Consider the following 21828-nt stretch of genomic DNA (forward strand, 5'->3'; position numbering starts at 1 on the left):
AGTTTAATAGAATTGTAGTTTAACCAGTGGCTCATGCCTGTAATACTTCTGAGGAAGAGTTCAAAGTTGGCAAGATTCCATCTCTAGTAACCTGTAAAATGCCAGACAGGAGTCGTGCCTCAAGGGGCAGAGTGCTAGCTAGAACCAGAGAGAAAGAGCATGGAGTTCTGAGTTCAAGCTCTGGTATAGCACAAGAAAAAAAATAAAAAATGAAAAAACAAAACAACGGTATATAGATAGCTTTTTAAAAAGCAAGTTAGGCCAGGTGTGTCCATAATCCTAGCTTCTCAAGAGACTGAGACTAAATATCACAGTTCAAAGCCAATCTAGGCAGGAAAATCAATGAGACTTTTATCTACATTTAACTATCAAAAAAGTCAGAAGTAGAGCTCAAGTGGTACAGTACCAGCCTTGAGTAAAAAAGCTACAACTGGGCTGGGAATGTGGCTTAGTGGTAGAGTGCTTTCCTAGCATGCATGTAGCCCTGGGTTTGATTCCTCAGTACCACATAAACAGAAAAGGCCAGAAATAGTGCTGTGGCTCAAGTGGTAGAGTGCTAGCCTTGAACAAAAGTGGCTCAGGAACAGTGCCCAGGTCCTGAGTCAAACTCTAGTACTAACAAAAAAAAAAAAAAAAATCTGTAAGTTACACAAGCATAAATCAAAATGTAAATTTTACATATAGAATTCTATATACAGCCAGGTTCCACTGGTTTACATCTATAATCCTAGCTATTCAGGAGGCTGAGATCTGAGGCTCACGGTTCGAAGCTAGCCTGGGCAGGAAAATCCATGAAACTCTTATCTCCAATAAACTATGGTCTTTTCTGTTTATGTGGTACTGAGGAATCAAACCCAGGGCTTCATGCATGCTAGGCAAACACTCTACCACAGATTTTTTCTAGCCCAGCTACTCTTATCTCTAACCAGCAAAAAGCTGGAACTGGAGGTATGATGCAAGTAATATAGCACCAGCTGTGTGTGTGTGTGTGGGGGGGGGAGTGCAATTCAGAGCCCAAGGTCCAGAGTTCAAGCCCTAGTTACTAGCACAAATAATTTACATGTCTAAGAACAAATCCTTTGGAAATATCCCAGTAAATACACAAAGATAAATGTATAAAAGGATCCCCACTTTTTAATACAAATCCCTATAAATAATGAATTAGCTAAAGTTGGGCACACTCACATGAGAAAATAATATGTAGGCATTAAGAAGAATGAGGTACTGGAGGCTCACGCCTGTAATCCTAGCTACTCAGGAGACTGAGATCTGAGGATCACAGTTCAAACCCAGTCCCTGAGACTCTTATCTCCAATAAACCACCAGAAAACCAGAAGTGGTGCTGTGGCTCAAGTGGTAGAGCACTTCCCTTGAGCTGAAGAGCTGAAGGATAGCACCCAAGCCCAGAGTTCAAGCCCCATGACCAACAACAACAAAAAGAATGAGGTGAGATGGCAAGTTCTGATTAATAAGACACCAAAAATAGATTAAATAAGGACAAAATACAAATATTCTATCTATTTTTTGTTTGTTTTTGCAGTGCTAGATTACAACTAAACTACATCCCCAGTGACTTCCTTATGCTCTATTATCTATTTTACTCCATTTTACTTTTTTTTGTCAGTCATGGGGCTTGAATTCTGGACCTGGGTGCTACTAACTGCAATCCTCAGATCTTAGCCTCTTGAGTAGCTAGGATTATAGGCACAAGCACCAGTGCCCAGCTCCATTATCTATTTTAATATTTTATTTGAAATGATCTATGCAAATTTGCACTAGTACACATTTTAAATTTAGAAAACATAGTATGTATATAAATGTGCATAAAGAGTAAAAGATTTGTAATAAATAGGTTTTTAGGAGTTTTGATATCAGAAGTTCAAGACTAGCCTGAATGATATGGCAAGACTCCCCCTACCCACACAAGAAAAATCTCTACAATGAAAAAACATTTTTTTTTTTAAAGAGCCCAAGCACTGGTGGCACATACCTGCAGTCTTAACTACTTAAGTGGATAAGATCCCAGATCAAGGCCAGCTAGACTCTTACTTCTAATTAACTAGTAAGAAGCCAGAAATGGAGATGTGGTTCAAGTGATAAGAGTGCCAGCTTTGAGTAGAAAAAGCCAAAACAACGTAGAGCCCTGAGTTCAAGCCTCAGTACTGGCATTGCATGTGCTCATGCATACATACGTGCACGTGCATGCATGTACACACACACACACACACACACACACGATTCCCTCTTCCCTTCCTCATGAATCTAATTTAAAAATAATAAAAATTCAGGATTATAAACTAGGTGTGGTGACACATGTCTAGAATCTGAGTGTTCAGAGGCTAAAGCAAGAAAATTTTGAGTTCAAGGCCAAACCTGGGCCAAATAGCATAGGCTAGCCTGAGCTACATGGTAAGACCTTATGTTAAAACAAAGGAAAAAAAAAACCCCCAGCATTTCAATCAGAACTATTATTACTCCCTTCCTCCAGGAAGTCTAATATAGCCTTTGTTCCACCTTTTTTTTTTTTTGTCAGTGTTGGGGCTTGAAATCTGGGCTGGGCGTTGTCCCTCAACTCTTCAGCTCAAGGCTAGTGCTCTACCTCTTGAGCCACAGCGCCACTTCTAGTTTTCTGAATGGTTTATTGGAGATAAGAGTTTCACAGCTTTTCCTGCCTGAGCTAGCTTTGAACCAGGATCCTCAGATCTCAGCCTCCTGAGTAGCTAGGATTACAGGTGTGAGCCACCACACCCAGCTGTTCCACTTTTTAAATTAGCTCTGCTTCCCCTTTGCAGCCTCTTGGTGGGCATAACATTTTCTACCTTGCTGTGTTCCAAGCTCAGCTCCGTTCTAAGGAAGGGAAGGCTACATTTGCTGTATAACCAAATTTTGAATCTTCAAAAAGAGTATCTCTAAAATCAACAAATATTTGAATAGATGAATGAATACCCAATTTGTTTGGGTAGGAATATTTTATTTGATCTCCTTTTAGAGCTGGGTGCCAGTAGCTCACACCAGTTATCCTAGTGAGTCAGGAGGCTGAGATCTGAGGTTAGTGGTTCAAAGTTACCCTAGGGTCATGGGAATCTTCAATGAGTTTCCAAAACGGCAGAAGGGGAGATATGGCTCAAGTGGTAGAGTACTAGCCTTGAGCAGCGAAGCTTAGGGACAGCGTCAAAAAAAAAAAAAAAAAAGTGACACTCCCCACCCAAAAATACACAGAGAATGATGTCAGAGACTTGTCTTTACTGGATGACAAGCATATGGATCAAGAGCAGCAATAGCAGAAGCAAGTATAAAAGTATCAAAATATAAAGTGCTAGCAATGGGAAGAGTGCAGGGTTGGTCCATGGCCCAGAGGATCCTGGCAGAAGGTTGAAGACTGGCTACTGCTTACCCTCCAGAGAGGCTAGGCCAGAGAGGCCTGTGCTGGGCCTTTGGCTGGGGATGAAGGTGGCACTTTGAGTGGGGCCCAACCTTGGGCCTTGAAGTAGGATACCAGCTGTGTGGGCACTTCTGCAAGCACAGTCTGTGCTAATGCCTCCTGTGTGGCCTGCCAGGAAAAGGGCAAGGTCAGTGGTATTCTGCATACAAGGTCTGCACCCACAACCCATTCAGTCCTGCCCAGCATTGGGGTTTTAACCTCCTCACATCAGGGAGAGGTGGAAGGGCAAACCTTTAGATCTGTCCTAAAACTTGACTCCACTCACATTCTGGAATTGGCGGTAAGGCACAAACTGTACAATGTCACGGGCAGCTGCCTCCCCAGAGCGTGTACGAAGAGGTCCACCATCTGCATCCAGTTGCTCCATGGCCTGAAAGTCAGCACTACCCACACCAACAATGATCACTGACATGGGCAGCTTCGAAGCACACACCACAGCCTCACGTGTGGCCTCCACATCTGTCACAGCACCATCAGTCAACAGCAGCAGCACGAAGTATTGCTGGGGACAAGGCCATTCATATACTGAGCCAGATCCTCTTTCCCAACCCCCACCACCTACCCCAGATACATTCTCACACTGAAATGAAGTCCGATTTTTTTTTTTTTGTGGGGGGGGGAAGAGTTGGGTCATGGGACTTGAACTCTGGGTACTATCCCTCAACTCTTCAGCTAAAGGCTAGTGCTCTACCACTTGAGCCACAGCACAATGTCTGGCATTTTCTGTTTATGTGGTGCTTAGGAATTGAACCCAGGGCCTCATACATTTGAGGCAAGCACTCTACCTCTTAGCCACCTTCCCAGCCGCTGAAAGGGGTCTTTTGTTAAACAGTTCTCACCCACCCCGTTGTCTTACCGAGGGAGTGCCTTGATACGCAGCCTGAGCTGCAAACCTGGCCACATGGTTGATGATGGGTGCAAAGTTGGTGGGGCCATAGAGGCGAACTTGGGGCAGAGCTTGGCGGTATGCATCCACAATGCCCTGTATACCTGCAAAGGAGGAAGGAAAAAAATAAAATCCTGCATCCCTCAAGATTAGGCTAGATCTGAAATTACCTCAACTTGACCAAAGTGGTTTAGGAACTTGTATCTCATTCAGCCACCTCTGTAACACAGGATATTTTATACTATAATTGAGGAAACTAAAGCTCAGAGAAGAAAGGTGCTTTCCAAAAAAATAAAAAAAGGGGGGGGGCTGGGAAGGTAGCTCAGCGGTAGAGTGCATGCCTTGCAAGCATGAGGCCCTGGGTTCGATTCCTCAGCACCACATAAACAGAAAAAGCCGGAAGTGGCTCTGTGGCTCCAGGGGTAGAGCGCTAGCCTTGAGCTGAAGAGCTGAGGGATAGTGCCCAGACCCAGAGTTCAGGCCTCATGACCGGCAAAAACAAACAAAGCCAGAAATAAAACCCCAATGAATGGGCTGGGAAGGTGGCTCAGTGGTAGAATGCTTGCCTTGCATACATGAGGCCCTGGGTTGGATTCCTCAGCACCACATAAGCACCACATAAGGAAGTGGTGCTGTGGCTCAAGTGGTAAAGCGCTAGCCTTGAGCTGAAGAGCTGAGGGACAACGCCCAGGCCCAGAGTTCAGGCCTCACAACTGACAATAAATAAATTTAAAAAAAAATAGTTACCTGTAATCCTTGCTATTCAGAAGGCTAAGATCTAAGAATCATAATTTACAGCTAGCCTGGCAGGAATGTCGAGACTTTTTTTTTTTTGGTCAGTCACGGGGCTTGAAATCTGGGCCTGGACGCTGTCCCTTAGCTCTTCAGCTCAAGGCTAACGCTCTACCACTTCAGCTATAGCATCACTTCCTGCTTTCTGGTGGCTTATTGGAGAGTCTCACAGACTTTCCTGCCCTTCATGGCTTTGAACCGCGATCCTCAAATCTTAGTCTCCTGAGTAGCTAAGATTACAGGCATGAGACATGGCGCCTGGCTTCCATAAGACTCTTATCTCCAATTAAATATCAAAAAGCTGGAAGTGGAGCTATGGCTTTTGGTAGAACAGTAGGCTTATTGAGCACATAAGCTAAGGGATAATGCCCAGAGTTCAAGCCCCAGACTGGTGCCCATATACAAAATACCCAATACAGGGGCTGGTAATGTAGCTTAGTGGTAGACTGCTTGCCTAGCATACATGAAGCCCTGGGTTCGATTCCTCAGTATCATGTACACAAAAAAAGCTAGAAGTGGCGCTGTGGCCCAAGTGGTAGAGTGCTAGCCTTGAGCAAAAGAAGCTTAGGGACGGTGCCCAGGCCCTGAATTCAAGCCCCAGGATTAGCAAAACACACACACACACACACACACACACACACACACACACACACACACACACACACACACACACACACACACAAGATTATAACATCCTTAAAATACTGAATTATAATACATTTAATAAGCCATACAGATGTTAATAAACAGGGAGAGGAGAAAGCCCTTAAGGAAAAATTAGAAAATTGGCAATCAGAAATAACTGATTCAGGTAAAAATCATCAAAGGGTAGAAAATCTAAAGGAAAATAATTTGATAATGCATATTGATTTAAAGTTTGTTCTCAACAGGTATTAATTATAAAGAGAAAAAGAATACTTGTAGACAAATCTGGTAGGCCTAATTATAACCAAGTAGTCAGATGGTTAACATGACTAGTAATAGTACAAATTAGTTCAATGAACTGAGGGGGAAAAAATGATATCCTGATGATAGCTTGAGAACACACAGACTGACAAAAATGAAAACTCTAATCCTGAAAATATATATATTTTTCTCAGTTGTAGGGCTTGAACTCAGGGCCTGGGTGCTATCTCTGAGCTCTACCACTTTGAGCCATAGCCACTTTCGGTTTTTGAGTGGTTAATTGGAGAGAATATATTTGTGAGAATATATTTCAAACCAAGAGACACCCTAGAAATTATCTGGCATAAATTCTTTAAAAATGTTGGTGAAAGCCGAGCACCAGTGCTCACGCCTGTAATCCTAGCTACTCAGGAGGCTGCAATCTGAGGAATGCAGTTCAAAGCCAGCCTGGGCAGGAAGTCCGGGAAACTGGAAGTTGCGCTGTGGGTTAAGCTAGCTTTGAGCTGAAGAGCTCAGAGATGGCATTCAGACCCAGATTTTTTTTTTTTTTTTTTGGGGAGGGGGGTCTGGTAGTGGGGCCTGAACTCTGGGCCTGGGCGCTGTCCCTCAGCTCTTCAGCTCAAGGCTAGTGCTCTACCACTTGAGCCACAGCGCCACTTCCGGCTTTTTGCTTATGTGGTGCTAAGGAATCGAACCCAGGGCCTCATGCATGCAAGGCAAGTGCTCTACCACTGAGCCACCTTCCCAGCTCCCCAGGCCCAGATTTCTTTTTTTGTTGTTTTTTTGGGTCCGGTTGTGGGGCTGAACTCTGGGCCTGGGCTCTGTCCCTCAGTTCTTCAGCTCAAGGCTAGCACTCTACCACTGGAGCCACAGCACCACTTCCGGATTTTTCTGCTTATGTGGTGCTGAGGAATTGAACCCAGGGCCTCATGCATGCAAGGCAAGCGCTCTATCACTGAGCCACCTTCCCAGCAACCAGGCCCAGATTTTAAACCCCACAACCAACCAAAAAGAAAGTATTGAGTAGCTGGCAAGAAAGCTCCCTGCAGGGAGATACCAAGACTGTCACTGATGCTCAGATAAGTCCCTTGAGTTTTTAGGCATAGATAATAGAATTAACAGTATTTTTTTTTTTTTTTTGGTCGGTCGTGGGACTTAAACTCTGGGCCTGAGCGCTGTCCCCCAGCTCTTCAGCTCAAGGCGAGCGCTCTACCACTTGAGCTACAGCGCCACTTCCGGTTTTCTGGTGGTTTATTGGAGATAGGAGTCTCACGGTCTTTCCTGCCCGGGTTGGCTTTGAACCGCGATCCTCAGATCTCAGCCTCCTGAGTAGCTAGGATTACAGGCGTGAGTCACCAGTGCCCGGCAGCATATTATTTTTTCTTTACTTTTTTTTTTTTTTTGCCAGTCTGGAGGCTTGAACTCAGGGCTTGGGCACTATCCCTGAGCTTCTTTTGCTCAAGGCTATCATGCTGGGCAAGCACTCTATCACTAGCCACATTCCCAGCCCCAGCTATTTTTTAGAAAGCACTATATGCCAGTGTTGCTTCACATTTACTGTTTTGCTCATATTCTACTTGAACACTCAATATCCTTTGTAATTTTTAGCTTTATTACAAAACCAAAGCACACAAAGGAAAGCCTAAGTAGGTAGCAAGTAGCAAGATGAAGATCTGACTCCAGAGGGTTAGTTCTAATGTCCATTCCACTGGAGAAAGGAGGCAGGTATTCTCCCATAACTCTTTTTTGCCAGTACAGGCTTGGACCTCAGGCAGGAGGATTAGAACTTACCAGTGCAGTAGGGATTACTTGGATTGAAGTTCAAGGCAAATTCATGTGAGACCTGAAGATAATAATAAAAATCAGATTCTTCCCTGGGAACTTTTTTGTGCTGAGAAAAAAAAGCACTGTACGGGTTCTGTAGTAGTTCAGAAAAACTATGGCATATACCAAGATTCTTTTTTTTTTTTTTGGGGGGGGGTCCGGTCGTGGGGCCTGAACTCTGGGCCTGGGCACTGTCCCTCAGCTCTTCAGCTCAAGGCTAGCGCTCTACCACTTGAGCCACAGCACCACTTCTGGCTTTTTTCTTTTTGCTATGTGGTGCTGAGGAATTGAACCCAGGGCCTCATGCATGCAAGGCAAGCGCTCTACCACTAAGCTACCTTCCCAGCCCTATACCAAGATTCTTATGGGAGCTATTTAGTCCTGAGCTTGCTATAAATATAAACATCCCTAGCAAGGATGAATCCTGCATCTCCCCTTCAAGGTAGGTACCAGGCAGCGAATAAGTTCACCAAAGACCCCAAAATCAAGATTCAGAAACTGAAAAAAGGAATGAGGAAGGGAAAGAGAGCTCACCTGCCAGTTGGGGGGTACCTGAGCCCCAAATCCAAATGCTGGGAAAAGCTTGTCCCTGTGGGAGGACAATGAGTTGAGGGAAGAGGCAGTGAGGGGATTGTATACCCACAGGCAGAGGTGGGGACAGCTGAAGAGACTAGTTACTCACGAGTCATAATCCTGAATGACACTGCCCACACTCCACAATGCTGTCAGGTACTCGTTGACTCCTGTAGGACTCAGGTAGTGCAGAGAATCAGGTGAGGAGGGATCTCCATTGGAGCCAGTGAAATCTATACCCACCTGGGAGGAGGACAAAACAGGAGCTGAAACTCACCTTGAGCCCCAGACCTGATCCCTTGCCCCTAGAGTAAGGAACTTACAGTGAAGTTGATTTGGCAGCCTCCCATCACATAGTCCAGGAAGGAATAATCTGTTTCTACCTGCAGATAAAGTCACAGTCAGGCCTTGGATGACAGGGGATTGGAATTATAAAGCTCACAAATGAAAGCCCGGGTTATCACAGGTTACTGTGTCACCTTGCAAATCTTGACCAAGATGGTACCAGAGTTCTTATAGCTTTTCTTTTTTTGCTGCTTCTCAGGGTGGATGCATTCAAACTCAGCCTGGTAAGGAGAGAAAAGTTAGTGTAGGGAACTCCCATAACATAAGCCAAAGGCCTTGAATTTCCCTCTCCTCCATCTGCACAGGGTTTTTTTTCTTTCTTCCTAGATGGGGTGGGGAGTGGAGGGTAGGAGGGTAGGGGGGTAGGAGTGGGGTAGGAAGACCCTAGACTCAGGGTCTGACACTTTCACTTAAAGGCTGAAGTGCTACCATGTGAGCCACACCTCCAACCCTCACATCTTCCCCAAGGTGGTAGCCATGTTCGCCCACCTCAACACCCAAGCAGACCTAACACTCACTGGTACTGCTTGCAGCTGGGCCAAGCTGGTATGGAAGGTACCAATGAGATCATGTGACCCGTCACTGTCATAGTCTGAGCAACGCACCTGTAGGGAAGCAATATATGTGTTATGTACATTTGAAGCATGTAGAAGTGAGAACTCCCTTTCCCATTGCTCAATTTACTCAGAAGGCAAGCTCCTCACCTGGATGGGTGTATTGGGGTCCCCACCACAGAAATGCTGAAGTGGAACTGAGAAGCGTTTCCATGTTGGGTTCAGGTTGTTCTTAATTACCTAGACATGGAGAGCAAGGTCTTTCAAGAAGTTCTGGCCTGGCAAATTCTTTCATCCAGTATTCTACAACTTGCTAGTCACAGCCCAAGATTGTCTCCTGCCCAACCCACCCAATCCCAAGAGTCTCACACCTCAGATCTGTATGCCAGATGCCACTTCCCATCACCCTGGCGGAAGAACTCCAGGAATGGATCCGATTTTCCCAGAAAGTCCTGCCAGTGCCACAGAGATCCTAGTTACAAGACTTGGGAAGACATATACCATCTAATTCCTCTTAACTATTACATCCCCAGAGTGTCTTTCCAGACGTACCTTCTTATCTAGGTTTCTGGCCTCCACCTCCATGGTTACTATACGACTGTCCTTTAACTCTTGAGCTGAGACCTAGGTAGGAAAGACTGTATCATCTCATGAATTCTTCATTGATCTAAGGTCCTGCCCCGACCCTTGCTGAGCTCTTTCTTACTGTAATGGTAGCTCGTCCAGCAGGTTTTCCAGGCTTCAGCATCAAGGGAAGGGTTAGTATCTGGCTAGACACAATCTGGGGCAAAGAAAGGTAGGGGAGAACTCAGTATCTCAGGTAGGTTAGGTCCTGCTTATTGTCCCCCTGCCAGAAGGCCTGGATTATCTGATAGAAGAACCTTAATCCTTAGCCCTACATACCTGTCCTAGAGAACACTCAGCTCCCCCTAGGAAGTCATCATCCCCCAGCTCTGGGGTCTTGTTGTCTATGTCATAGATTCCAAAGCGTAGTTTCTGGACTGTCTCAAAGTGGTACTCAAGCTGCAGAGTCTTGGAAAACTCAGGGCTTGAACAGTTCTGTACTCTCTCTGTCCGACCAAGCTGTAGACAGAGGTCAAAACCATCAGTCACACATACTTCACTTTAAAACTTAGCCCCAGTCTCCCTCCATGACCTTAACCTCCAAAATCCACCTCACCTCAACCCAGGTGCCCCCTCCCACATCCTGTAAAAGGACGCAGAGTGGGTCAGACTTGGAGCCGATGTCCTTGTCAATAAGGTGGTTACAGGAAATGGACAGCTGAACCCTGGTCACACAGTGGGCCATCTGGAGGGAAAGAGTTGGGTCAATGACCAGGAACTTTTTTCCACCCTTCCTTGACTATAGATCCCAGTTTGAGAAGGCCAGATACTTTGTATAGGCAGGGCTAAGTCTGAATTCACTTTTTTTTTTCTTTTTCTTTTTTGCCATTCGCAGGGCCTGATCTCTGGGCCTGGGCGCTGCCCCTCAGCTCTTCAGCTCAAGGCTAATGCTCCATCACTTGAGCCACAGCGCCACTTCCAGCTTTTTCAGCTTATGTGGTGTTGAGGAATCAAACCCAGGGCTTCATACACGCAAGGCAAGCACTCTACCACTGAGCCACCTTCCCAGCCCTGAATTCACTCTTAAGACACCCATATATAGATATATAGATATAGCCTCAATACTTTCAACACTTTTATTAATTTCAATGGCACAGGAGATGGAAGTTACAACCAATCCTGGCCTAGAATAATAATAGAAGAATACCAGCCTACATCTATAACTTAGCCCCCCCCAAAGTAATCCTTACCCTAAAATCAATTCTAATTCCCATTGTGTTATGCAGATCCAAACACCAATCTTGATCTCTTCAAAGACCAATGAATCTCATTCTGAATGTGAATCTCAATTTTCAATGAATTCAATCTGAATTCTTACTGGCCCCAGACACTAAGCTATGTTCCAAACCTAACAGTAAAACTATGATCCAGATACTACTCCCCAAAAAGTCTCTTCCTCAATAACTTCCTAACTCTGTGACCCTCCATCTCAGAAGTAGAATTGTGATTTACCTTCCCAACAATTCTCCTACTCTCTAATCAGCAGTTCAACTCCAACTCTGTCTAAGCAGTCATTTCTTGCCTAGCTTGTAACTTCTTCAACTGGTCTCCTTAAATCTTATTATGCCATCTTCACTCCACCTCACATCCATATCTCTACCTCAATGGGCTATTATTCTCAATATAAGGACCAAAGCGATTCTTAGGCAGGTCAAGTCTCACCTCTGCTTGAACCTTTCACTTTTCTTGGAAAATACCCAAACTGTACCACAGGTATGAAAGATCTCAGTTGCTCTGACACGCTACCAATTTTCTTGATCACTTCCAGCCATCTTACTTTCCACTCCCCAAATAAGCCAACTTCTCCAAAGCTTCAGTAATTGCAATGCCCTTTCCTTATATTATCCGCATGGCTTGTTACTCCCATTTTCCCTTCTTTATTCAAAACCATCTCCAGAATATAGGAAAAGTCTCTTCTTTTCTAGCTACTCTAAAATTTTCAATCACTGACACATACCTCTTATTTGCTTCTTTGGCTTTAGCATTGATCATTGTCTGATATATTGCATACATTTTATTTATTATATAATTTGCCTCCCCCAGTGGAGTATAAAGTGGGAGGAAAGGAGTATTTATTCTGTTCATTGTTCTATCCCAAGCATCTAAACAATAAACTATATAAATAAAATCTATAGCCAAACCCCTAACGTAGCCACATCCAAACTGACTAGCCTCATGCCCCAAAATTCAAGAAGCCTCAAACTTTTCCAATCGATTCATTTCCTTTGCTAAAATATTATCTTCTTACACATATCACTACGTTGACTCCAGTGTAGTTTCTTCTATTGCCACCATAATAATCCTATTAGACCCCTTGCTATCCTTTCTGGCCCATACACTTGAAGACTATAAGTACCAGGAAGGCAGCATTAGAGGTTCCCCAGCAGTGTTCCTCCAGCCTCAAGCACCTGACTGACCCTCAGTCATTCCCTTTACTAATCGAGATCAAATCGCTTATACTGGAACCCTACACTTTTCAGAGAAAAAGCTGTTAACCAACATTGTTAATTCTTTGTGTTCAAGTCACTTTACACACTACCCCTCCATGGAATTTCAGCCTCTGTTGAATGTACCCAATAATCAAAAATGACTATTTCAGCCCTGGTACCAGTGGTTCATGCCTTTCCTAGCTACTCAAAAGATTGAGATCTGAGAATCATGGCTCAAAGCCAGCCTGGACCAGAAAGTCTATGAGACTCTTATCTCCATTTAACTACCTAAATGCCTGATGTGGAATGGTGGCTTAAGTGGTAGAGTGCTAGCTTTGAACAAAATGCTCAGGAACAGTACTCAAGCCCTGAGTTCAAGCCCTAGGACTGGCATATACAAATGAAGTAAAAACAGCAACAACAAAAACAAAACAAAACAAACAAAAAACCCTGACTACTCTTACAACCCATTTATGAGAAGGTTCTGCGCCAAAAGTTCTTAAACTGTTGTAAAGCCTGTGGAGTTGTCACTCCTACCAAGCAGCCTTACTTATTTCTTAGTATGTAGCTTCACAGGAAAGCCTCATTCCATTTTTTTGTCGGTCATGAACTCTGGGCCTGGGCGATGTCCCTCAGCGTTTCCTCAAGGCTAGCACTATACCACTTAAGCCACAGCACCACTTCTGGCTTTTTCCACTTATATGGTGCTGAGGAACTGAACCCAGGCCTCATCCATGCAAGGCAAGCATTCTACCACTGAGCCACCTTCCTAGCCCATCTCCAGACTCTTGAACATCCTGATCATTTCTCAGGAGGCTCCCCAAGGAAGATCAGAGAACAGATGATAGCTTTTCAAAAGTCATAATCAGAACTTCATGCATGTACCTTACATATTCTCTGAGGCAATGTTTGCTGCTCATTTTATATTGCTAAAAACAAATATACTGGGTGCTGGTGGCTCGCATCTGTAATCCTAGCAACTCAGGGGGCTGAGATCTGAGGATTGCGATTCAAAGCCATCCTATGCAAGAAAAGTCCTTAAGACTCTGATCTCCAATTAACCACCAGAAAACCGGGAGTGGAGCTGTGGCTCAAGTGGTAGAGCGCTAGCCTCAAGCTGAAAAGCTCAGAAAGAGCACCCCAGGCCCAGAGTTCAAGCTCCCATAACCAACAAAAAAGCAGCAACCAACAAACCTGAGGTAGCCTAAACATCTGTCAACTACTTGACGGGTGACTAAGTTAAATAGGTGATGACTCATTTAAACAATGGAATCCAGAATAGCAGTTAAAAAAAAAAGCTAGAAATGTGTCATACTGGTCAATGTGTTGAGATATGCTTAATATCCAATATAGTAAATATATTAAAATAATTTATATTAAAAAATAAATTGTAAAAATGCTAAGAACAAGCTGGATGCTGTTGGTTCACACTTGTAATCCTAGGTATTTAGGAGGCTAAGATCTTAGGATCATAGTTCAAAGCCAGCCCAGGTGGAAAAGTCAGTGAGACTATTTCCAATTAACCACCAGAAAACCAGAAGAGGCACTGTGGCACAAAGTGGTAAGAGCACTAGCCTTGAGCTGAATAAAGAGCTCAGGGAGGGCTGGGAAGGTGGCTCAGTGGTAGAGCGCTTGCCTTGCGTGCCTGAGGCCCTGGGTTCGATTCCTTAGCACCACATAAGCAAAAAGAAAAAAGCCGGAAGTGGCACTGTGGCTCAAGAGGTAGAGCGCTAGCCTTGAGCTGAAGAGCTGAGGGACAGCGCCCAGGCCCAGAGTTCAGGCCCCACGACCAGACCCAAAAAAAAAAAAAAGAGCTCAGGGATAGTACCCAGGCCCAGAGTTCAAACCCCACAACCAAAAAAAGAAAGAAAACTAAGAACATAGCATGTTATTATTATATATGCATGTATAATATATACACTATATTTGAGCACCTATACAAATACAGACAGAAAAATAGAAGATACACCGAATAAACATAATTTGGCATACTGAAGGAGTGGAATGAAAGTGAGAAATCTTTTTGTGTGGGCCAGTCATGGGGCTTGAACTCAGGGCCTGAGCACTGTACTGTCCCTGAGCTTCTTTTGCTCAAGGCCAGCACTCACTCTACCACTTGAGCCACAGCACCACTTCCGGTTTTTTGTGTATGTGGTACTAAGGAATCAAACCCAGGGCTTCATGCATGCAAGGCAAGCACTCTACCACTAAGCCACATTCCCAGTTCCTCTTGCTTCTTTTTTGTCTGCTGGTATTAGAGCTTGAACTTAGTTTCTCAAGCTTGAGCTTAGCTTTTGCTCAAGGCTGGGCTCTACAACTTGAGCAACTTCTAGCTTGTTAGTTAACTAATGATTAGTCTCTTGGATTTGCTTGGACTGGATTTGAACTGCAATCCTCAGATCACAGTCCCCTGAGTAGCTAGGATTATAGGCATGAGCTACCAGTGCCTAGCAATATACTTTATAATTTCAGCATATTGTCCTGTACTTTTCTGGTCATGGGGCCTGAACTTTGGGCCTGGGCGATGTCCCTCAGCTCTTCAACTCAAGGCTAGCACTATACCACTTGAGCCACAGTGCCACTTCTAGTTTTCTGGTGGTTAACTGGAGATAAGAGTCTCATAGACTTTTCTGCCCAGGCTAGTTTTGAACCATGAGCCTCAGATCATGGTTCTGAGTAGCTAGGATTACAGGCAGGAGCCACCAGCACCCAGCTTGTCCTATACTTTCCCCCCAGTTCCACACCTCAAGTTCTCTTATCTATTCATTCTAAGCCTATGGCTGCTATTCCAGTTCAACAACTCCTAACAAGACTTTACTGTCTGTCTCTAGTGCCACCTGTGTTTTCTCCTTGTTAGCACTGCTCCACTTAGTATCCTAATTCTAGCTTCCAGAGCTACCATCAACCTTCAACTTAATTAAAAGCCCTGTATAGCTAGCTGCCAATGGCCTTTAGATTTAGGGCCAAACTTCCTAGCAAGCCATCTTATTGGCCTATTCCTGAGGGCATGTCTGTGCTGCATTGAGTAGTTGTGCAATATAGTAGTGCAACTTCCCTAGTTCAGTCTTTACAGTCGTTCTTAATTGTCCACCTGCCCTAACTCTTGCTAGTCATTCATCTAGCTAGTCATCCAGTTATTTTCCAGTTCATCTTTCTCTCTCCCTCTCCTCTCTCTCTGTCTCTCTCTCTCTCACATACACACACACACACATACACACACACACACAAAACACTTCATTATGTAGCAAAGGCGTTGTAATCTGAAGCTCTGGCATGACATTATTTTATTCACCTTAGGACTCTTTAATACCTCTCTAAAGATTTTATTGCAAGGCCAGTGGCTCATGCCTGTAATCCTAGCTACTCAGGAGGCTGAGATCTGAGGATCACGGATCAAAGCCAGTCCGGGCAGGAAAGTCCGTGAGACTCTTATCTCCAATAAAACACTAGAAAACTGGAAGTGGCGCTGTGGCTCAAGCGGAAGAGCGCTCACCTTGAGCTGAAGAGCTGAGGGACAGCGCTCAGGCCCAGAGTTCAAGCCCCACAACTGACCAAAAAAAAAAAAAAGATTTTATTACAATGGTTTCCTGTTTAGTCTTCTCTTACTACACATACATGGATTGCTGAGACTATTAGCCAACAGAAACCAGACCATGTCATTTCTCTGCTTAAAGTTCTGGAATAGCTTTGAAAACACCCAAAATAAAAATTCAAAGTTCTTATTGTAGTTGGCAATACCTAATCCCTGCATAACTACTCATTTAGCCTCCTAGCTGTGTCCTACCAGGTTTATGCACATACACACAAAGTCAATCTTGCTTCCAACTTAGGGCTTTTGTGCTATCTCCCCTTAATAGTCTAGAAAACAAGCTATAATTGAATAAAACCCTGTCTAGGGCTAGGAATGGCTTAGTGGTAGATAGAGTGCTTGCCTAGCAAGCAAGAGGCCCTGGCTTCAATTCCTTGGTACCACATAATAAACAAATAAATATACCCTGTCTAGAGGGTCTATATCCTCATTTACTCTACAGTAAACATACAGTAAATTACTATACCAGGATTATTAATTGAACTCTCTCCCCTCCCTCATAACAATGGGCTACTTAGAACTAGCACTAGGTATTTAGTTAGTATAACCATTCACTGAATAAATGGTGAAGATGATTTTGCTCAATTCCTACCTTCAGGCCTATTTCATCTAAACTAATGAAGTAGTATATCTCCCCTATCCTGATCTTATACAATTGAGCTTTAAATTGTAAACACAAGCCAGGTGCCAGTGGCTCACATCTGTAATCCTAGCTACACAAGAGGCTGAGATCTAAAGCTCACAATTCAAAGTCAGCCCAGGCACGAAAGTGCTTGAGACTCTTATCTCCAATTAACTACCAGAAAACTGGAAGTGGACACTGTGGCTCAAGTGGTAAAACACTCACCTTGAGCTGAAGAGCTCAGGGACAGTGCCCAAGCCCAGAGTTCAAGCCCTACAACAACAAAAATAAAATGAAATGAAATGTAAATGCAGAAGGTTGGGAATGTAGCTCAATTGTAAAGCACTTTCCTATAGGGCACAAGCCCTACGTTTGATCCCCAGCATGAGAAACAAAACAAAGCAAGTAAAAGCCTAATAATATTTAAATGTAGAAATCCTATAACTCCATATTAAAAACAAAGGGGGGGTAGGTAGGGAAGGTGGCTCAGTGGTAGAGTGTTTGCCTTGCATACATGAGGCCCTGGGTTCGATTCCTCAGCACCACATAAGCAGAAAAGGCCAGAAGTGGTGCTGTGGCTCAAGTGCTAGCCTTGAGCTGAAGAGCTGAAGGACAGTGCCCAGGCCCAGAGTTCACAAATGATGAGAGAGAGAGAGAGAGAGAGAGAGAGAGAGAGAGAGAGAGAGAGAGAGAAAGACAGGGACAGAGAGAGACAGAGAGACAGAGACAGAGACAGAGAGACAGAGAGAGTGAGTGTGTGTCCTGGAGGATCACAGTTTTTAAGTCAGACACTCCAACTTGAATTAACCAGCAAAATGCTGGAGTGGAGTGATGGTTCAAATGATGGAGCACCAGTTGTGAGCAACAAAGCTGAAAGCACAAGGCTCTGAGTTCAGGCTTTGGAACCAACACACAAAATAAGGCTCATGTCTATAATCTTAGCTACTTGAAAAGCTGTGATCACAGTTCAAAGCCAGTTTAGGCACACATGTAAGACTTTTTCTCAACCAGTATCTTGGTACAATGGTATGTACCTGTCATCTGAGTTCTGTGGGAGGCAGTAATTGAAAAGACTATGTCAGGCCAGAGAAGAGGCTTCATCTGAATAGAAAGAAATTGGGCAAGGTGACTAGTGCCTGGGAAGTTATGACTATAAAGGAATGCCTAAAATAGGTGGATCATGGTTTAGGTGAGCAGTGGGGTAAGAAATCATACTTCAAAGAGAACCAGTCGCAAAAAGGTTTGCCTGGGCTGGGAAGGTAGCTCAGTGGTAGAGCGCTTGCCTTGCATGCATGAGGCCTGGGGTTCGATTCCTCAGCACCACATAAGCAGAAAAGGCCAGAAGTGGTGCTGTGGCTCAAATGGTAGAGTGCTAGCCTTGAGCTGAAGAGCTGAGGAACAGCGCCCAGGCCCAGAGTTCAGGCCCCACGACCAGCCAAAAAAAAAAAAAGGCTTGCCTCATCAGCAGAGTGCCTGCATAGCAAACGTGAAGACCTAAGTTTAAACCCTAGTACCACCAGAAAAGAAAAGGTAAAAATTTGACCAGCTATTTCACAAGGGACAACATGTTTTATAATATAACATTAGAAAGCAAATGGAGTAATTATAACATTAGTCTTTAGAGAAATGTAAAATAAAACCATAATGAAAGGCAGGACTAGTGGCTATGCTTGTAATCCTACCTTTCTACCTCCTCAGGAAGCTGAGAGCTGATGATCACAGTTCCAAGCCAGCCCAGGCAAGAGAGTCCATGAGACTTATTTCCAATTAGCCACTAAAGAGCTGGAAGTGGAACTATGATGATAGTGATGATAGAGTGCCAGCCTTGAGCTAAGTGACAGCAGGCAGGCTCTTCAAAGCCAGCCCAACAAACTACTCAGAAAAAGCCAGAAGTTGCATTGTGGCTCAAGTGGCAGAGTGCTAACCTTGAGCTTTAAAAAAAAGTTCAGGGACAGCACCGAGGTCCAAGCCCCAGGACTAATACCAAAACAAACAAACAACTAGAGTTTAAAAGTACCTGCTAGCAAGCATGAAGCCCTGAGTTCAAGTGCTAGTACTGCCAATAAACAAACCATAATGGCGAAGAATGAATAGACTAACAATGCCAAATGTTGGCAAGGATATGAAACTCTTAAACATGGTTAATGAAGGTATTAAATGTTAACACTCTGAAAAACAATCTGGTAACCCTATTTTAAAACCAAGAAGGCCAGGCACCGGTGGCTCATGCCTGTACTCTAGCTACTCAGAAGGCTGATATCTGAGGATCACGGTTCAAAGCCAGCCTGGGCAGGAAAGTCCATGAGACTCTTATCTCCAATAAACCACAAGAAAACTATAAGTGGCACTGTTGCTCAAGTAGTAGAGCACTACCTTTGAGCTGAAGAGCAGAGGGACAGCACCCAGTCTCAAGAGTTCAAGTCCCATGACCAACAAAATAACAACTACTAAACATCTATGTAGCCAAAGAGAATTTCTACTGGTAGATTTTTTTTAATCCAAAAATAAATTATATCCATAACGATTTGCCAAAGAATGCTCAGAATAGCTTTATTCATAATAGCCAAAAACTTGAAACTTCCAATATCCACCAATAAAATGGCTCAACAGCTGGTGCCTGTGGCTCACCTATAATCCTAGCTACTCAGGAGGCCAAGTTCTGAGGATCACAATTCAAAGCCAACCCAGGCAAGAAAGTCCATGAGACTCTTATCTCTCAATTAAAAACCAATAATTGGAAGTAACCTGTGGATCAAAGTGGTAGAGCATTAGCCTTGAGCTAAAAAAAAAAAAAAAGAATGGCTAAATAGTCATGTTCAGAGAAAACAAGCAACCAAAGAAAATTACTATTTTTTTAGTTTTGTTTTTATTTGTCTGTCAGTTGTGGGGCTTGAACTCTGAGCCTGGGCACTGTCCCTGAGCTCTTTTTGGTCAAGGCTAGCACACTAAAACTTGAGCCACAGCACCACTTCTGGTTTTCTTTATTGGAGAGTCTCCTGGACTTTCCTGCCGGGGCTGACTTTGAACTGATCCTCAGTTCTTAGTCTCCTTAGTAGCTAGGGTTACAGGCATGAGCCACCAGTGCCAGGCTTTAAAGTTACTGTATGTAATAAGATACATCTGAAAGCTAAAACCTACTGACTCTACTTATGAAGTTTTGAACAGGCAAAAACTAATCCATGAGGAAAAGAACAGTGCTGTGCTCCTTACTTCTTCAGAGGAGGAGCAGGTATTGACCAAGATGAAGAGAATTCTAGGAAGAGAAAAGTTCTCTATCATAATAGGAACGTGAATCATTTGAGTGTTTGCACATAACAGTATACTTAAATACCTGGAAACACTGAACTTAAGACATGTTGAAATGTTTCAGTATAGTGATACCTGAAACTTTTTAAAATATACCAAAAAAAAATGGTTGAACAGGTAGACATGTAAAAAACAGGAAAACTGAAGTCACAGAATCTAAATGGTGAACATATAGGTATTCACTGTACAAATTTTCAGCTTTTCTGCATGTTCAAAGTTTATATAATAAGGGCTGGGAAGGTGGCTCAGTGGTAGAGCGCTTGCCTTGCATGCATGACGCCCTGGGTTCGATTCCTCAGCACCACATAAGCAGAAAAGGCCTGAAGTGGCACTGTGGCTCAAGTGGTAGAGCGCTAGCCTTGAGCTGAAGAACTGAGGGGCACCACCCAGGCCGAGTTCAGGCCCCACAATCGACAAAAAAAAAAAAAAAAAAAAAGAAAAAAGCTACGTGAGCTTTCTACCTTTTTAGGATCAATGATTTACAAAACTGTGGAGCACTGGTGGCTCATGCCTATAATTCTAGCTACTCAAGAGGCTGAGATCTGAGAATTGTGGTGAAAAGTCGCCCCTCCCCCACCCACTAGACAACAGGAAGTGGGGCAGCTGCTCAAGTGGTAGTGTTAGCCTGAAGCAAAAAAGGTCAGGGACAATGCCCCGTTTAAACCCCGTAACTGACATTTCTTTTTTTTTAAACAAAACTATTTTAAAAGAGGTCTAACTGGGGCTGGGATTGTGACTTAGGATGGAGTGCTTGCCTAGCATGAATGAAGCCCTGGGTTCGATTCCTCAGTACCACATAAATATAAAAAGCTGGAAGTGGTGCTGTAGCTCAAGTGGTAGAGTGCTAGCTTTGAGCAAAAGCAGCTCAGGGACAGTGTCCAGGCTCTGAGTTCAAGCCCCAGGACTGGAGGGGAAAAGAAGAAGAAAAGGTCTAGTCAAGCACTGGTGGTTCACACCTGTAATCCTAGCTACTCAGGAGGCTGAGATCTGAGGATCACGGTTCAAAGCCAGACCAGGCAGGAAAGATCATGAAACTCTTTTATCCAATTAACCACCTAAAAACCAGAAGTGGCACTGTGGCTCAAGTGGTGGCGTGCTCACCTGGAGCTGAAGAGCTGACAGCGTCCAGGCCCAGAGTTCAAGCCCCATGACCGATCAAAAAAAAAGAAGTCTAGCTATATGTAGTAGTCACCAGATTTTTATGTACTCCCTTCTGCCAGCAAACATTTTTTATTATGATGTCTATAATAGCTGGGACACTGGTGGGTTAGACCTATAATCCTAACTACTCTGGAGACTGAGATCTAAGGTTATGGTTCCAAGACAGCCTGGGTAGACAAATCAGACTCCTACCCTAATCAACCAGCAAAAACCTGAAAGTGAGCCAGGCACTGGTGGCTCATGACTGTAATCTTAGCTACTCAGGAGCTTAAGATCTGAGGATTGCAGTTTGAAGCCAGCCCTGGCTGTAAAGTCTGTGAGACTCTTATCTCCAATATATTACCATAAAAAGCCAGAAGTGGGGCTGTGGCTCAAATGGTAGAGCACTCGCATTGTGGGAAAGAATCACAATGACAGCACCCAGGCCCTGAATTCAAGTCCTAGGACTGGCAAAAAAAGAAAAAGAAAAAAGAAAAGGAAAAAAAAAAAAAAAAGCTCAAGAGAAAGTTCCAGGCTTAAACAAAAAAGCTAAATAAGAGCAAGAGTCTGAATTCAAACTCCACTACCAGCACAAAAAATATCTAACAGTCTTGCCATTTCCACACTGTCCCCTACAATTTGTTCTCTATTTTTACTATAAACTATAAATTTGACTCCAACTAAAAAAAAAGTCATCTTCCTTTGCTAGGAGTCATTGGCTCACACCTAGAATCCTAACTACTCAGGAGGCTAATAACTGAAGATAGCAGTTAAATCCAAGATAGTCTTACCCCAA

General features: G+C 43.8%; 1 protein-coding gene across 6 annotated transcripts in view; it reads right to left on the reverse strand.

The window, feature by feature from the left end:
* Positions 1 to 3228: 3228 nt before the first annotated feature.
* Cpne1 (copine 1) overlaps positions 3229 to 21828 on the reverse strand; it is a 48397-nt gene continuing 29797 nt past the window's right edge. For 5 of the 6 annotated variants that reach the window (XM_070007163.1, XM_070007164.1, XM_070007162.1 and 2 more), the window contains 15 exons: positions 10503 to 10631; positions 10226 to 10405; positions 10029 to 10103; positions 9875 to 9946; positions 9694 to 9774; positions 9473 to 9562; positions 9287 to 9373; positions 8903 to 8989; positions 8747 to 8806; positions 8533 to 8666; positions 8385 to 8439; positions 7818 to 7869; positions 4299 to 4432; positions 3708 to 3944; positions 3229 to 3550 (listed from right to left, as the gene is read on the reverse strand). In XM_070007163.1, the coding sequence (XP_069863264.1) occupies positions 3407 to 3550; positions 3708 to 3944; positions 4299 to 4432; positions 7818 to 7869; positions 8385 to 8439; positions 8533 to 8666; positions 8747 to 8806; positions 8903 to 8989; positions 9287 to 9373; positions 9473 to 9562; positions 9694 to 9774; positions 9875 to 9946; positions 10029 to 10103; positions 10226 to 10405; positions 10503 to 10631 (1617 nt within the window). In that variant the 3' untranslated portion in view covers positions 3229 to 3406. Of the gene's footprint in view, positions 3551 to 3707; positions 3945 to 4298; positions 4433 to 7817; positions 7870 to 8384; positions 8440 to 8532; positions 8667 to 8746; positions 8807 to 8902; positions 8990 to 9286; positions 9374 to 9472; positions 9563 to 9693; positions 9775 to 9874; positions 9947 to 10028; positions 10104 to 10225; positions 10406 to 10502; positions 10632 to 21828 lie in introns of those variants that run through there. The other variant, XM_070007160.1, reaches the window with a different exon arrangement.

The sequence above is a fragment of the Dipodomys merriami genome, unplaced genomic scaffold, assembly GCF_024711535.1.
Source record: "Dipodomys merriami isolate MVZ:Mamm:240054 unplaced genomic scaffold, mDipMer1.0.p SCAF_7, whole genome shotgun sequence".
Lineage (NCBI taxonomy): Eukaryota > Metazoa > Chordata > Mammalia > Rodentia > Heteromyidae > Dipodomys > Dipodomys merriami.